At 45.3% G+C, this 16,136-nt stretch overlaps 1 protein-coding gene across 1 annotated transcript in view; it reads left to right on the top strand.

The window, feature by feature from the left end:
• The window catches only part of Pgm2a (phosphoglucomutase 2), a 65,254-nt gene extending 51,881 nt beyond the window's left edge, over nt 1-13,373 (top strand). The window contains exons 14-16 of the mRNA XM_075688876.1: nt 919-1,005; nt 12,290-12,429; nt 12,987-13,373. Coding sequence (XP_075544991.1) covers nt 919-1,005; nt 12,290-12,429; nt 12,987-13,089 — 330 coding nt within the window. The 3' untranslated portion in view covers nt 13,090-13,373. The remainder of the gene's footprint in view (nt 1-918; nt 1,006-12,289; nt 12,430-12,986) is intronic.
• The last annotated feature ends 2,763 nt before the right edge of the window (nt 13,374-16,136 follow it).

Here is a 16,136-nt window from a genome sequence, read left to right on the forward strand (position 1 = left end):
TGTCGGGCCTGAATCGCCCACGCTGTCGCTTTCTGTGTCATCCTTATCACTGTCGCTAAGCAACACTTCAGCAAAACAGAGGCAACAATGGCGAAAAGTCGAACCTCGCAGCCGACATCTCTTCATGGTAGCAGCAGCGCTGCCCAGCAACTTCTTCACATTCCAAATGCCACACACCGTAGTCAGCAGTAGACCCATGTCACTTGCCAGCGCCGACTTCTTTGTGTGTCGTTCGACAGCACGAACGATGTCTAATTTTTCTTATATGCTGAGCACCCGGCATCTTTTTTATCCGAGCTTTGGCATGATGCGAGTCCTCACTTACCTGACGCCACAATGCTCCATATGCTCTCTGGGACGGCGCCGAAATGATGTTGATGTTGACGTGGCTTCACGTGCAAATGCACAGGGCGCTTGGAGGCCGTTGTTCAGGTCTCCGAGGCTTGTTGTTCTGCCGGGGTGCCTGATGGAGATTGATTTTTGTCGCACAAGCACCGCTGTGTTTGTGCGACAAAAAGTGGTAACACTACGTGTTAACCGATACATACGCAGTAAGCTGGTACAGTTTATGCAGATACAAAACACATTATGTTCAATGGCCGCTGAGTCGGGGATTCGAGTTTACTACTTTTAAAACGGAACTACTGTTTAAGCGGGTACGGTTTAATGAGGTTTTACTGTACAGAAAATCATGGTGATGGCGATGGTGCATTTCAGCCATCAAAGCTGCAGGAGCCTTTGTTTGAGATGCTGCAGGCTTTTCAGAATGAATATTATAGTTCGTACACCCCATTCCCATCCACAACTTGCTCGGGAAGACTTTGTCTTCCATAGATGCCCCCTAGAGGTTCAGTAGCCTTCCAACTTTTGTATCTGTAGCTATATTTCTTTTACAGAAGTTTTTTTTTTTTTTTGCAGTATCCACGCAAGCTCGGTTCTTACACCATCAAGAACATCAGGGACCTGACTACTGGATATGATGACACACAGCCCTACAAGAAGGCAGTGAGTATAGCTTGGACTGCTTTGCAAAAATGTCAGTCTCGCTATGGATGGGTGATACGGTCATGCACAAGTGCATCCATGCTCACGATTGCATCAATGGTGTGGACCATGACGTCATGGCAGGAGGTGACTTATAGTATGACAGTTCATTTAGTCTAGAATGTCACCTTGCCTGGAAAGCCCAGCCAGCCATAACATATTGTGAACACATTGTATTTTCGTTGCTGTATCCTGCCCTATATATCTAGAATCATCAATTGCAGTGTTACACAATTGCCTTCACAAATAACTGTACTATACTACAACAACGAAGCATATTTTTAATGCAACCTGCACCATTGTCAACACACACACACATACATGCACTCGAAGAATGAAACTCCCTAAACGATTTTGTATTGTATGTTCGGTCATCACCCCTGCTGCTATATTTTGTTTAATCACAGTGTGACTTGACTGTTTATGCAAGCGCACCTGTATGAAACTTTGCCTTCAGCTGAGGCTACATGACGCAATGTAGTTTGCATTGCCATGAAGCTGCACTTTAATGGGGAAATCTTCTGTGCAACAAAGCCATGCCTTGTATTAGTGCTGGTTATAGTACAAAAATACTGCATTTTCACTCACTACCATGTCATTTTCCTAGGTTGTGGCCTACCATCACAATAGCATACATGCAGCAGTTGGGCAACCTTTTATTTGATGCTGAAATTGACTTTGCAATCAATTGACTATTCACAGGTTGTAGAAAAAGCAATGAACAGGGAGGGTGGTTCTCTGTGCTGCCTCTCGATCAAGGCAGAAGCATCACTAATGGTATTCACGATATCTGGAAGTTTGAAGGCCTGCTGAATGTTCTGCCTTTTTGGCTGTCAGTGGCGCAAGCTTTAAAACATAGGAGCATATGCTCTTGCAGAAATGTTTTACCTCAAGCCAGCTAGGGCAGTATCAAAGATCTATCAGCCTAGAAGCACAGATGCAAGTATCGCTCACAATGGTAACCTATAGCCATGTCATATTTACACACTTGTTGGGAAACGCCAATGTATGAAAGCCTCTAACCCTACAGCTAGAATAGAACTGGCAGAACTTTCGAAGTTAATCAACAAGGGTAAGACTGCTGACATAAAGAAGTATAATACGGATAGAATTGAACATGCTCTCAGGAACGGAGGAAGCCTAAAAGCAGTGAAGAAGAAACTAGGAATTGGCAAGAATCAGATGTATGCGTTAAGAGACAAAGCCGGCAATATTATTACTAATATGGATGGGATAGTTCAAGTGGCTGAGGAGTTCTATAGAGATTTAAAGAGTACCAGTGGCACCTACGATGATAATGGAAGAGAGAGTAGTCTAGAGGAATTCGAAATCCCACAGGTAACTCCGGAAGAAGTAAAGAAAGCCTTGGGAGCTATGCAAAGGGGGAAGGCAGCGGGGGAGGACCAGGTAACAGCAGATTTGTTGAAGGATGGTGGGCAGATTGTTCTACAGAAACTGGCCACCCTATATACGCAATGCCTCATGACTTCAAGCGTACCGGAATCTTGGAAAAACGCTAACATAATCCTAATCCATAAGAAAGGGGACGCCAAAGACTTGAAAAATTATAGACCGATCATCTTACTGTCCGTTGCCTACAAAGTATTTACTAAGGTAATTGCAAATAGAATCAGGAACACCTTAGACTTCAGTCAACCAAAGGACCAGGCAGGATTCCGTAAAGGCTACTCAACAATAGACCATATTCACACTATCAATCAGGTGACAGAAAAATGTGTGGAATATAACCAATCTTTATATATAGCTTTCATTGATTACGAGAAAGCGCTTGATTCAGTCGAAACCTCAGCAGTCATGGAGGCATTGCGGAATCAGGGTGTAGACGAGCCATATGTAAAAATACTGAAAGATATCTATAGCGGCTCCACAGCCACCGTAGTCCTCCATAAAGAAAGCAACAAGATCCCAATAAAGAAAGGCGTCAGGCAGGGAGATACGATCTCTCCAATGCTATTCACAGCGTGTTTACAGGAGGTATTCAGAGACCTGGATTGGAGAGAATTGGGGATAAGAGTTAATGGAGAATACCTTAGTAACTTGCGATTCGCTGATGATATTGCCTTGCTTAGTAACTCAGGGGACCAACTGCAATGCATGCTCACTGACCTGGAGAGGCAAAGCCGAAGGGTGGGTCTAAAAATTAATCTGCAGAAAACTAAAGTAATGTTTAACAGTCTCGGAAGAGAACAGCAGTTTACGATAGGTAGTGAGGCACTTGAAGTGGTAAGGGAATACATCTATTTAGGACAGGTAGTGACTGCGGATCCGGATCATGAGACTGAAATAATCAGAAGAATAAGAATGGGCTGGGGTGCGTTTGGCAGGCATTCTCAGATCATGAACAGCAGGTTGCCATTATCCCTCAAGAGAAAAGTTTATAACAGCTGTGTCTTACCAGTACTCACGTACGGCGCAGAAACCTGAAGGCTTACAAAAAGGGTTCTACTTAAATTGAGGACGACGCAACAAGCTATGGAAAGAAGAGTGATAGGTGTAACGTTAAGGGATAAGAAAAGAGCAGATTGGGTGAGGGAACAAACGCGAGTTAATGATATCTTAGTTGAAATCAAGAAAAAGAAATGGGGGGGGGGGGGCATGGGCAGGACACGTAATGAGGAGGGAAGATAACAGATGTTCATTAAGAGTTACGGAATGGATTCCAAGGGAAGGGAAGCGCAGCAGAGGGCGGCAGAAAGTTAGGTGGGCGGATGAGATTAAGAAGTTTGCAGGGACAACATGGCCACAATTAGTACATGACCGGGGTAGTTGGAGAAGTATGGGAGAGACCTTTGCCCTGCAGTGGGCGTAACCAGGCTGATGATGATGATGGGATCAAGCTGAATGTTCATATATTAGGAGCAAATGACCGTCACACACAACTTTAGACTATACAAGTTATTAGCCCATGAGCAAATGACCCGTACATAGAAACATTGTGAACAAACTGGAATGGATTACATTTTTCAGCCTTCATATTGTCACGTAGAAGTGACGCTGAAGAAGGCAGCAAAACTGTGGTTAACGAAACTAGCGTTTTATTGGGCGAACTTGTGCCCTCAAAAGCAGGCTACACTCAAAGAACAAAGATAACGACGAACGCACTCGGTGATCCTCAAAAATCCGATCAGCGGGTCAAGCGCGTCGGCTTTTATACATCAGTCATAGAATGTTCTAGAGTAATTGCTGGGACCCGCATGTCTGCCACAAAGTTCTACACTGCTCGAGTCACGCATACATGCAATCAAATTACACAAGGTTCAATGAATGACAGACAGCGGATAGAACCATCTATAACATTCCAGAAACTTCGGATACATGCTTGGCGCATCCTGCACTGTGCGATAACATTTGTTAGGTGGTAAAACGTGGTCACACTCTAAAGATAAACAAGTACATGTGTCAATACAGTAGAACCCCGCTGTTACGTTCCTCACTGCTGCGTTTTCCCGGCTGCTACGTCGTTTTCATCCGGTCCCGGCATAGCTTCCATAGGATTCAATGTATAAGGAACCCCGCTGTTACGTCGTAGCTGTGAAAACGTTCCCGCATGATACGTCGCAACTTAGCACCCCGAACCCGCCTGCGCTGAAGTGGGCAACGCGCTCCAACCGCCATTTTGGCTTTTGACTAGTTTTGGCTGGGCTTGGCCGGGCTTGGCTATGGAACTGGCTGCAAAAAGCCGCACGCCAGTTCGAGAGGCCGCACTAAGTGGCCATTCGTGAAAAATGCTCTCACTATCATCACTGTGATTAGGGTCACCGCATGGTTGTTGGACGGGTCGACTCACGGAGGAAGGAAACTCGGGAGAGGCGCTCACGTCACTCTTTGTGAAGCAAAAGTGAAACCGGAAGTTGGCGTTGCTCGTGGCGTTGTTCCGCCTACCGGGACAGCTCTCCTCTCTTGTTTACATTTCTCCCACGCCGCGCCGCGCGCAACCGGGCTGCTCGGACGCGCGCGCTCCGCAGCAATACTAAGCAGTCGTTAGCAGGTTAGCATGATTACGCCAAAGAGGGCAAAATTTCCCGCGGATATTCCTTCGTCCGTTGCCATTGCCCTGGCGCGGTGACGACGAGGAGCACGAGCCGCATGATGCCGGGCAGTGGCCAAATCCTAGCTTTGGAGAAGCCGTCGCGGCTCTAGACCTCCTCTGCAGGTACGTCGCACCTCACAGCGACGCTGACAGCAATGCGGCCTTCCAGGCTATTGAAAAACGTGTGGCGATTTCTACCGAGCGAAAGAAACGGCAAGCCATCATTCTAGGCTTATTTAAGTCCTAAGCGCACTCTGTGGAAGTAAATTGTCTATAGTTGAAGCTGCCCTTTTTTTCATTCATTTTCGGAGCTTTCCTCACTGTTGCGTTTTCCCGGCTGTTACGTTTTTTTCCCCCGGTCCGGTGAAAAACGTATGAACGGGGTTCCACTGTACCCCCCTCTTAAAAAGCATCGACCCGATGCTGCTAACAAACAAAAGTAATAAACGAAGCATTCGTAGTAAAGAAACAACAAAATAAGGAAGTTCGTCAGCATGCGTAAGAGGGCTTAAGACGCACCATGTGGACCATTTCAGATCGTACGCGGCACCGCTGTGAATGCGCGATGCCGTCTGGCACGATCTCATAGTCCAGTTCGCCAATACGTTGGATGATCTTGTAGGGTCCGAAATAGCGACGCAATAGTTTCTCACTGAGTCCTCGTCAGGCCCTATCGAGGTCCAAACACAAACACGGTCACCGGGCTCGTACTCGACGTAGCATCGTCAGAAGTTGTAGTGTTGGCTGTCGGTATGCTGCTGGTTCTTGATCCGTAGGCAGGCGATCTGTCGGGCTTCTTCGGCACACTGGAGATAGGTAGCGATGTCAAGATTTCCTTCGTCGGTGATGTGCGGCAGCATGGCGTCGAGAGCCGTCGTCGAGTTCCTGCCATAAACAAGCTTGAACAGCGCGATCTGTGTTGTTTCTTGCACCGCCGTGTTGTAAGCAAAGGTTACGTACGGCAGGCCTGCGTCCCACGTCTTGTGCTCGACATCGACGTACATTGCTAACATGTCGGCGAGGGTCTTGTTCAGGCCCTCCGTGAGACCATTTGCCTGTGGGTGGTAGGCAGTTGTCCTCCTGTGGCTTGTCTGGCTGTATTGCAGAATGGCTTGGGTGAGCTCTGCTGTAAAAGCCGTTCCTCTGTCGGTGATGAGGACTTCTGGGGTGCCATGTCACAGCAGGATGTTCTCGACGAAGAATTTCGCCACTTCGGCTGCGCTACCTTTCGGCAAAGCTTTAGCTTCAGCGAAGCGGGTGAGATAGTCCGCCGCCATGACAATCCACTTATTTCCGGATGTTGACGTTGGAAATGTTCCCAACAAATCCATTCCGATCTGCTGAAATGGTCGGCAAGGAGGTTCGATTGGCTGTAGTAGTCCTACTGGCTTTGTTGGTGGTGTCATGCGTCGCTGACAGTCTCGGCAAGTCTTGACGTAACGGACGACGTCGGCTGTCAGACGCGGCCAGTAATACCTTTCCTGTATCCTCGATAGCGTCCGGGAGAATCTGAGGTGCCCAGCAGTCGAATCGTCATGTAGGGTGTGCAGTATTTCTGGACACAGCGCTGAAAGAACAATAAGAAGGTAGTTGGCACGGACTGGTGAGAAGTTCTTCACGTGCAGGTTGTTTTGTAGCGTGAACGAAGACAATCCGCGCTTTAATGCCCTAGGGACAACGTCGGTGTTCCCTTCCAAATACTCAACGAGGCCTTTTAGCTCCAGGTCTGCTCATTGCTGTTTAGTGAAGTCTTCCACGCTTATTATTCCGAGGAAAGTGTCGTCGTCCTCGTCGTCTTGCGGCAGGAGACCGATGGGGACGCATGATAGACAGTCGGCGTCAGAGTGTTTTCGTCCGGACTTGTAGATTACCGTGACGTCATATTCTTCCAGTCTGAGGCTCCACTGCGCCAGCCATCCTGAAGGGTCCTTTAAATTAGCTAGCCAACATGCTAGCCAACACGTGATGGTCGCTGATGACTTTGAATGGCCTGCCATATGGGTAAGGGTGGAATTTTGCTGTAGCCCAAATGATGGCAAGGCATTCCTTTTCAGTCGTAGAATAATTGCCTTCCGCTTTTGACAGCGACCGACTAGCATAAGATATCACCCATTCAAGTCAGTCTTTTTTCTGGACTAGGATGGCACCGAGGCCTAGGCTACTGGCGTCAGTGTGGATTTCGGTATCGGCGTCCTCGTCGAAGTGCGCAAGTACCGGCGGCGATTGCATACGTCATTTGAGTTCTTTAAATGCGTCGACCTGCGGCGTTTCCCACTTGAACTCTACATCACATTTGGTTAGATGTGTTAACGGCCAAGCGATGCGTGAAAAGTCCTTGACAAAGCCCCTGTAGTACCATATTTACACGATTGTAAGTCGACTCGAATGTAAGTCAACCCCCCCATATCGCTTGACCGGAAAAAAAAATAAATAAGAGGCATACCCGAGGGCGCATTCGATAGCGAAAATTTATTAGTAGCTGACATGGTCACTGGACTACTCGTCTTCACTAGTGCTGCCATCGTCATCGTTGCTGTGGTCCCACATCGCGTCGTATGGTATGGTATGGAGAACTTTATTGGGTCCTGAAGGTCAACCATACGTTGACGCGGGCCGCTCCCACGTTGGGACTGTCAGGCCGAGCCCTTCAGCCACATCGCGGGCCTTCTGGACTGCCCGTAATTGGTCAGAGAGTGATTCACTGTGTAGCATTTGCCGCCACCATTCTTGTTCCTTGTCACGGTCTGTGAAGACCGCGGGGCCTTGCCAAAGCATGTGGTCAAGAGTAATGATGCCATTGCACTTATTACAGTTGGTTTGAATTTCCCTCTCCGGATAGATCCTGTTAATAAAATATGGACTTGGGTATGTTCTTGTCTGTAGCAAACGTAATGTGACCGCTTGGGCTCTGCAAAGCTTACCGTGTGGCAATGGGTATTCCCTTCTGCTTAAATAATAATGCTTCGTGATTTGTCGTGGTCCAGCGAAATTTCAAATGTAGCAAACGACCGCACCAGGACATCTTGCACAACAGCAGCCCATGCCAAATGCACCCAACCACACGCAGCCATCAGGGAGGCTCTTTTGACAGGTCCGGTTGGCGTAATTTCGCAGTCTTCTGCCGCCAGCCACTCGTTGTACTCACGGCAGAGCAGAACCTTAAAATTAAGGCGGAGGTCCGGGCTTATTTCATGACCACGTCGCATTTCACTGGCAGGGACCGATCACGCATTTCAGCGACGTACGCCGCAAGCTTAGCCTACAGCTTCATGAAGCGTCCATACTTCGGCACGTGGGAAATTTCTCGCTTGCCGTCACACAGGTGAAAATTTCGCTTCGCTGCAGTCGCCACTTTCGCACCACCCGTTTAGAAACATCGAAATTTCGGCCCGCTGCGCAGTGATTTGTTTCTTTGGCGTAAAGGATGGCAGCCCTCTTGAACGCTGCTGTGAACGAGTGCCGAACAATTAGTGGGCCTTTCTGTGTCGTCCTTATCGCTGTCGTTATTCGACACTTCGGCAATAACAAATGCAATGATGGCAAAAAGTCAAACCTCGGAAAGTTGAACCTCATAGCCGACATCTTTTCGCGGTCCCAGCAGACTGCCAAGCATCTTCTTCTTCGCATTCCAAATGGCACACACTTTAGTCAACGGTAGATCCTTCTCATGTGCCAGCAAGAACTTCATGCCATGTTTGATACCACAAACAATGTCCGATTTTTCTTTTATGCTGAGCACCCGGTTTTTGTCCTAGCTTGCACAACACCACAACGCTCTTTGGCTTGGCGCAGAAATGATGTTAATGTTAATGTAGTTTCACCCTTTAAGCGCCCTCTGCGAATGCACTTGGAGGCCGTTCTGATGTATGAGGCTTACTCTTCTGCCTGGCTGACCTACCACCGTGATTGCAATAGGAAAAATGCAAACACTATGTGTTAACCAATATGTACGCAATGAGCTGGTTCGGTTTATGCGGATACAAAACACATCATGTTCAATGGTCGCTGAGTCGGGGAGTTGACTTTACTACTTTTAAAACGAAACTACTGTTTAAGCGGGTACGATTTAACAATGTTTTACTGTATTGCCATTTTCCTAGGTGCATCACATAAGCTGGAAGGACTTATCATGGTGCACCGCTATTCTTGTGGCATTTGTGCCTCAAGGTTGTGCACGCTTGTTTATTGGATAACTAGCATCAGCCAATCAACTTTGCCTACTAATTATAGTTAGCCAATCGCCTATATTAGCACTGAATCCAAATGCTTAACTGAATCAGAACTGGCAAGATAGTGAATTCAGCAGTATAGAAAACAAACGTTCATTTTACATTATCAAACAAAGTCAATGTTATATTCATTTACATGTCAACTCTGTTAGACTAAGAGCAGGTTAGCTTCCTAAAGGGGCCCTGAAACACTTCTCTTACTAATTGCAGGATGGCCTCACTATTAAAGGACTTCATCTCACGAATCTCATCCTGCAAACATTTTTCGAATCCTTCTAGTAAAACGAGCTCTCGCACCTGTGCACGGCCTTCGCTCTATTTTAGTCACTGCTTGTGTGCTGGAAGTTACACAGTGGAGAAGTCAAGGGGGCAAAGCCCTGCTTAAAAGTTGTGTGTCTTGGCAGCGAGAGGGCTCGTTAAGCTATGCTTAGACTTCGCTATGCAGCATGCAGCTGCTATCCCGGATGTCACACAGAGCAAACGCAGCTATGCACAGCTGTCGTGTGTAGACTGGCATTGCAAAGATGAAATTACTTTTCTGTCTTTTTTAAATCGCAGGCATATATGTGTTTAATTTATTTAGCTCAACATTAGCAATTATAGTATTACTGAGAATGTTCTTGCAATCACAAAATCATCCCACCCGCCGTGGTCGCTCAGTGGCTATGGTGTTGGGCTACTGAGCACGAGGTCGCGGGATCGAATCCCGGCCACGGCGGCCGCATTTCGATGGGGGCGAAATGCGGAAACACCCGTGTGCTTAGATTTAGGTGCACGTTAAAGAACCCCAGGTGGTCAAAATTTCCGGAGTCCTCCACTGCGGCGTGCCTCATAATCAGAAAGTGGTTTTGGCACGTAAAACCCCAAATATTATATTATTATTATAAATCATCCAGTAGCCATTGGTGGTTCTAGCTGCATGACGACATTGCAGAAGCAAGAGAAAGTGACCTTCTGCTGTTTTTGACACTATAATCAAAATTCCCTGCTGCGTGCAGTGCAATGATGTTTGACTCGCATGTTCACAGGAGCCCCTTCTACAGATTAACAATGTTTCCTTACTATTTTCAAAAAGTGTTTCAGGATTCCTTTAAGTGACACAATATGTGGTAAAGACGTGACTTGAGAATTTATTTCTTAAGGGCACAAGGCAGCAGAAGTAGTTCGCTGTATATACCATATTTACTCGCATAACGATCACACTTTTTGAAAAAAAATTGACGCAAATTCAGGGGTGCGATCATTACAAAGGTTAAAGTCGCGTGAAAAAAAATTTTTCATCCCGCATTTGCTGCGGGATGACAACAGGTGACGCTGGCGGCCATAGAGTTTCCCACTATAACACCTAGAGGTAAATCTGGCGTCACCGTCTATGGGAGTTTCCTAAGGGGCGCTGTGCCATCATGGGAGTGACGGTATATGCGTCTGCGAGGGTTGCGTTGGCTGGTGTTGTAAGAGGCTTCGTCTAGAACGTGGATATGGCTACACAAATAATGCGTTCTTAAATTAAAATTTTCATAAAATGTTTCCATTCCATTCATCTTCCAGTGAAGTTTACTCACCTACCATGCATAACCAAGGGACGAAAAGCAAGAACAGACGACAAACTGTTCCATAGCATGCACGAATCTTTTCTGTCCTCCAACTTTAGCGGTCTGCTGATAGTTTGTACGTTTCATATAATTGTACATGCAATAACAACTTCTCATAGTTAAACAAAACATGTTTTTGTAATAAAACTAAAACAGCTTTTTACGTGCTGTTTTAGTAGAAAGTTATTCACTGTGACAGAGGGAATGTTGCTTGCCTGGCTCTCTGAGAACAATGCCAATCCGAAGTCACAATATACCGGCATTCCTATGCAAACCACGGCGCAGCAGCGCCAGATTTCCCTCTAGGTAATATAGTTAGAAACTATATGCAGGCGACTGCCGCTGTACAATTGCCCTGTAATAGTGCGGGACTGGTGTGGGACACCAAAGCAAAAATGGCTCAATTTTTTTTCTTCTCGTGAGTACTTTACGCGCATTGAAACAGTTTCTTCTGTATCAGTAATGAGTAATATAGTTAATATCGGCAAGTTTGCGACAATAGCATAGCCATGTGCGCTTTGAGGGGACAGAAACAGAGATGGGTGCGCTTAGCTGCTAGTGACAAAGAAACACGTGGCAGGCATGCTGGGGAAACTGCGGCATTTGTCTTCACTACTATCCTAATACGGCACGTTTCTGCTAAAGATGGGCGAATATCTTAGCTATGTTACAAGCGTCGGCACATGAATAGGGTACACTTCTAACGTATCAGTGTAAGCATGGTCACTATCGCTGCCGCTCGCGATTTGTTGCGTGCCCACAAGTGCAGACGAGAAGAATCGAAAGGCACCTGTTTTGTCGTTGTTGTTGGCCAAAACCATTGTGAAGCCTGCTAGTAATAAAGCCAAGGCAAGTTCGGTTGCAGCTTTCTTTTTTTTTTTTCATGGAAGTGTGGAAAGTGATGGCAGGAATTAAATGGAGCATGTGCTTAAGAATGTTTGGTGCGTGCAGATCGCTTGGTATGTCTTCAAGAGTTGTTCACGTAGCATTTGACAGCATTTGACAAGTGGTAAGCGTGATCATCATTAACTAGACTTGGCACACGACATATCGCTGTGACAAGTTCGGGGTGCAGTCATTACACGGGAAAGAAAAAAATCAAATTTTGATAACAAAATTCAGGGGTGTGGTCATTACGCGAGTGCGATCATTATGCGAGTAAATACGGTATCAGGTACAGCTTTGACATGGGTATATATTCAATATTGCTAAGGCGCTTGTAACAGGAAATCACTTGCATCTGGTTTGCATTCTCCTCACGATAGTGTTTGAGTAAAGGAATGTGGAAAACTTTCTGTATGGAAGTGAATGTAGTTTAAGTGTCTAGAGAAGCAAAAGTGCAGCATTTAAGTACAACCGTTCATTTGTTTCAGATACTCCCGACGAGCAGTTCAAGCCAAATGATCACATTCTACTTGGACAATGGCTGCGTCATTACCATTCGAACAAGTGGAACAGAGCCGAAGATCAAATATTATAGTGAGCTCTGCTCAAAACCTGGTACTGACAGAAAGTAAGTCTGTCTCCTGCGAATATTGATTCCTAACCTAAACTTTGAATCTAGCTGCATATTTGAATTGAAAGCTCAGAGGACCTATTAGTTGGTATGTGCAGTAGTCAACTGAACCATACAAAGGCATTAAAAGGAAAGCATTTCAGTTTGAAAGTTGCTTAGGGGTTAAAAAATCAAGTAGGCACGTAAATACTTTGTTATTGTTATAAAATCTGTTACCTGTCAGACTGTCAGAACACTTGTCAAGACTTCAAACAGATGTGTGGACTTTCAGCTGTGATTGAAAAAATCATGGAACGCGTCGCTCTGTTCACATTTTTCTTTCTGTGCCATTTTTGTTATGCCACAGTTTTGTTATTGTGCAAATGCAAACAGGCATAACCAAAGTTATAGCACTGTTTTCATATAAGACGTATGCTGTGCCTGTGCATAGGCATGTTAGTGTTATACTTATTTAGGCTTGTGTAGAAAGAGTCGGATATTCATGTGCTAATTGTATTAACCATTGCATAGCATGATTCCTGCATCCTAAATGAATATGAACATTTCCCTTCCAGGTCATGGAAGAAGCTTGAGGATGAGCTGAGTCACATCGTATCTTTGATGGTTCAAGAATTTTACCAGCCAGAGCTGAATGGCCTGGGTCCAAAGGCTGATTGAATAGGCAGCAACATTGTCTTTTACATCCTTTTGGTTGGTTTTTAAATGTAGTCGATGTCATTTGTCATTTAGGAAGAAAGATATCCTTGTTCAGCTTAATCCGGATATTGTTAAGCTTCAAAAATAATATTTAAAGTTACAGGTAATGAATGAAGAAGAAAGAAAAGAGCCTTTGTTTAGAATTTGGCGGCTATATTTTCCATATACAGTCTAGATTTATTTTTAATATATGACATTGTTGTCCATGAATTATGTGTATACAAAATAAATATTTCTTATTTTCATCCAGCTGTGCTCTTCTTTAAATTGATGCTGATGCAGAAATTTTTGCATATTAGAAATTGAAGTCATACTCAATGCACACTATACATGCAAGCAATCCATAGCACAGCCTCTTATCAGAGTCTGTTGCTGGGATAGTAGTAGTTAGAACACATGCTTCCCAGCCCTTGCTCTCTTATATGCATTGACTGATTTTAGGCCTCTTTACAACCATGGTACATCCCTATCATGTATATTGTCAACTCATCGAACCATATCTTTGGCACTCTTTGACCAGAACTGGCCCTTGCGCCACAAAAACCCATTAATCAATCAATCATCTATCATACTCAGTGACACGTGTTCTTTGTCAAACATTTTCGAATCCATTCCAAGAGTGACAAACATTGTCATTAGGCCTTGAGTAGGGCTGCTGAGCTTCAGAGCACGAGTCATGCTCCAATGTTGGTTCAGCCTATATCCCAGAGGTGCAGTCTGTGTCGGAAGTTTCTGGGCAACCCTGAGAGGTACAACTGTCATGAAGGCACTGCTATTCAACGTAGCCATTGCATTGTTAGCCTGCACCAGATGGCGGTGTCTCCATCAGCACTGCCAAAAACAGCCTCACTGTTTCATACTGTAAAGCAGGGGTGCCCAAGCTTTCTGGCCTTAGGGAACCCCACCTGCCTTTCCAGAGTGCTGCAGAACCCCCCTGCCCCTATTTTTTTTCGCCATCGATGTCCTTATCTACAGTCTTACGATGATTGTTTCTTTGTTCCAAAGACTACCAAGGTACAAATTCGTCCCTTTTTTTTTGTTGTTGCTGCTGCTGCTGCTGCTAAATTGAAACTCTAATGTAAAGGTTCACCCAAGGGGGGATAGGGTTAGATTGTTTTGACCACTCGTGAAACCCTAACATGCTGTTTGCAGAGCCCAGTTTGGGAACCCCTGCTTTAAAGAGTCATGGAACAGCACACCGCTTAATTAGCATAGTTAAGACAGCTGTTCAAATCTGCATGCTTCTGTGATATTTCTTCCTGTTGCATCACATACGGATCATACATATTTTCTTTTCCTTTTGTTGAATAATACTATTCTTCAAGGTTGGCGTCCGACAAAGATGCCTTGAGATTGATGAAGCAACAGTGACAAAATGGATGGGATGCATTAACCACCACCACGGCTGCCTCGTTTGCTAAAGAATCGGAAGGGTGTGCATATGTATACGAGGGCCCGTGTGTAACTCGCGATTATGAGCAATCGCTCAGTGGCTGGTCTCTATGAGCTGCTGTGCGGGTCTCATCATAAGTAGGGCATTATAGAGGGGTCTTGAAAGCTGCAGGAGTGTATGAGGTTTTGTGCAAGATTGTGCACTTTTGTCTCATGCAAAAGAATATATATTTATTTGGCTTGCATATTTGTGGCAGTGTTGTTACATTATGTTAACATGTTCTTCCCTTTTTGACATTAAAGCACCCTCAAAGATGTGTAGGACCATTTAGGTTTGGTCCTGTGTTGCCCTATTGTCCAGTATACACAGGAAGTGCAAGTTTTAAGGTTAGTGGACTGCAATGGACAGCATGTTTTAAGCATACCCATCTGTGACATGGTGCCTGTGGGATCCCTGGTTTCCAGGGGCCCCAATTTGTGGACGAAGAAAGGGTACAGTGGTGCATTAGCATCAAAACTTTTAACAAAGACTGCGTCTGAAGTGTCAGCTGAGTTGCCTGTAGGAATAAAATGTGCTAGACCTGCAGTGAATTATTGTGGTACAAGGAGTGTGTATGGAGCCACATTTCCGATAGCTAGCTCTCGCTGTTCCAGCTCTTTGCAAAACAGGAACACTCCTGCTTGTGCCGTAACTTGTAGACATATTGCGTTTCATTTCCCGCGCACCACTACGTTTATACAAACGACAAGTCTTGTATGCACTTTTTAATGGCTTCACCATTGCACCTATGTAACGCAGTGAAGCAAACACAATGTATTGCGGTGAAAGGAAATGAGAATTTACGAAAGTACTATTTTTATTGATTTGGCGAAGTGAACCATCAACACAAGTTTCCGTTTTTCGACAGCTCCTATTGGTTCTGACCTTTCTTGCAGTTTTTTTATTGGAGTTTTATGACAGTAGGTTTTTGCGTTCAGACTAGAGGACGAAAACGGAAGACTGGACAAACACAGGCGCCGCCCGTGTTCAGTCACCTGTCTTCGTACGACAGCTTGCGCGAAAAAGCCTGCCGTCATGGAATGCCACCAACTTGCCTAAACCAATACCCTACATAGGCATATAATATGAGGGATCATTTTACTACAGGATGTTTTCAGGTACATTTGCATAGTATTTCCCCATACTGGTTATTACTTAGCAGGATGTTTGCTACGATCTCTGACTAAAACAAAGAAGAAACGTCTGTCGCGAAATGGAATATTGTGCTATTGCTGCGTCGTGCGGCAGTAGGCAAAAATTTCCTTCAAACCCTCCAGGTGGCACTAGCTGCTAGTAAACTTCGCAAAGGTGCGCGAATAATCGAAATTTCAAATATAATAGTTTTGTTTCGAATTCACATTCGGTTCGTATGCTCCCTTGGTCGCTTCAACTACCCATGGTAAGCTGGACTATAATTGTACTTTGACTTTTTTTTTTTTTTTGCTTGCTAACGAATATGCGGCGCGGTCACCTTCCTTTGACGGCGAGTATCAATAACGCTTGTGTACCGTTCCTTGTGACAAAGTTAAAAAACACCCCACGGGGTGAAGATTAATCTGGAGCTTTCTGCTGCGGT

This window comes from Dermacentor variabilis, chromosome 4 (assembly GCF_050947875.1).
Source record: "Dermacentor variabilis isolate Ectoservices chromosome 4, ASM5094787v1, whole genome shotgun sequence".
Lineage (NCBI taxonomy): Eukaryota > Metazoa > Arthropoda > Arachnida > Ixodida > Ixodidae > Dermacentor > Dermacentor variabilis.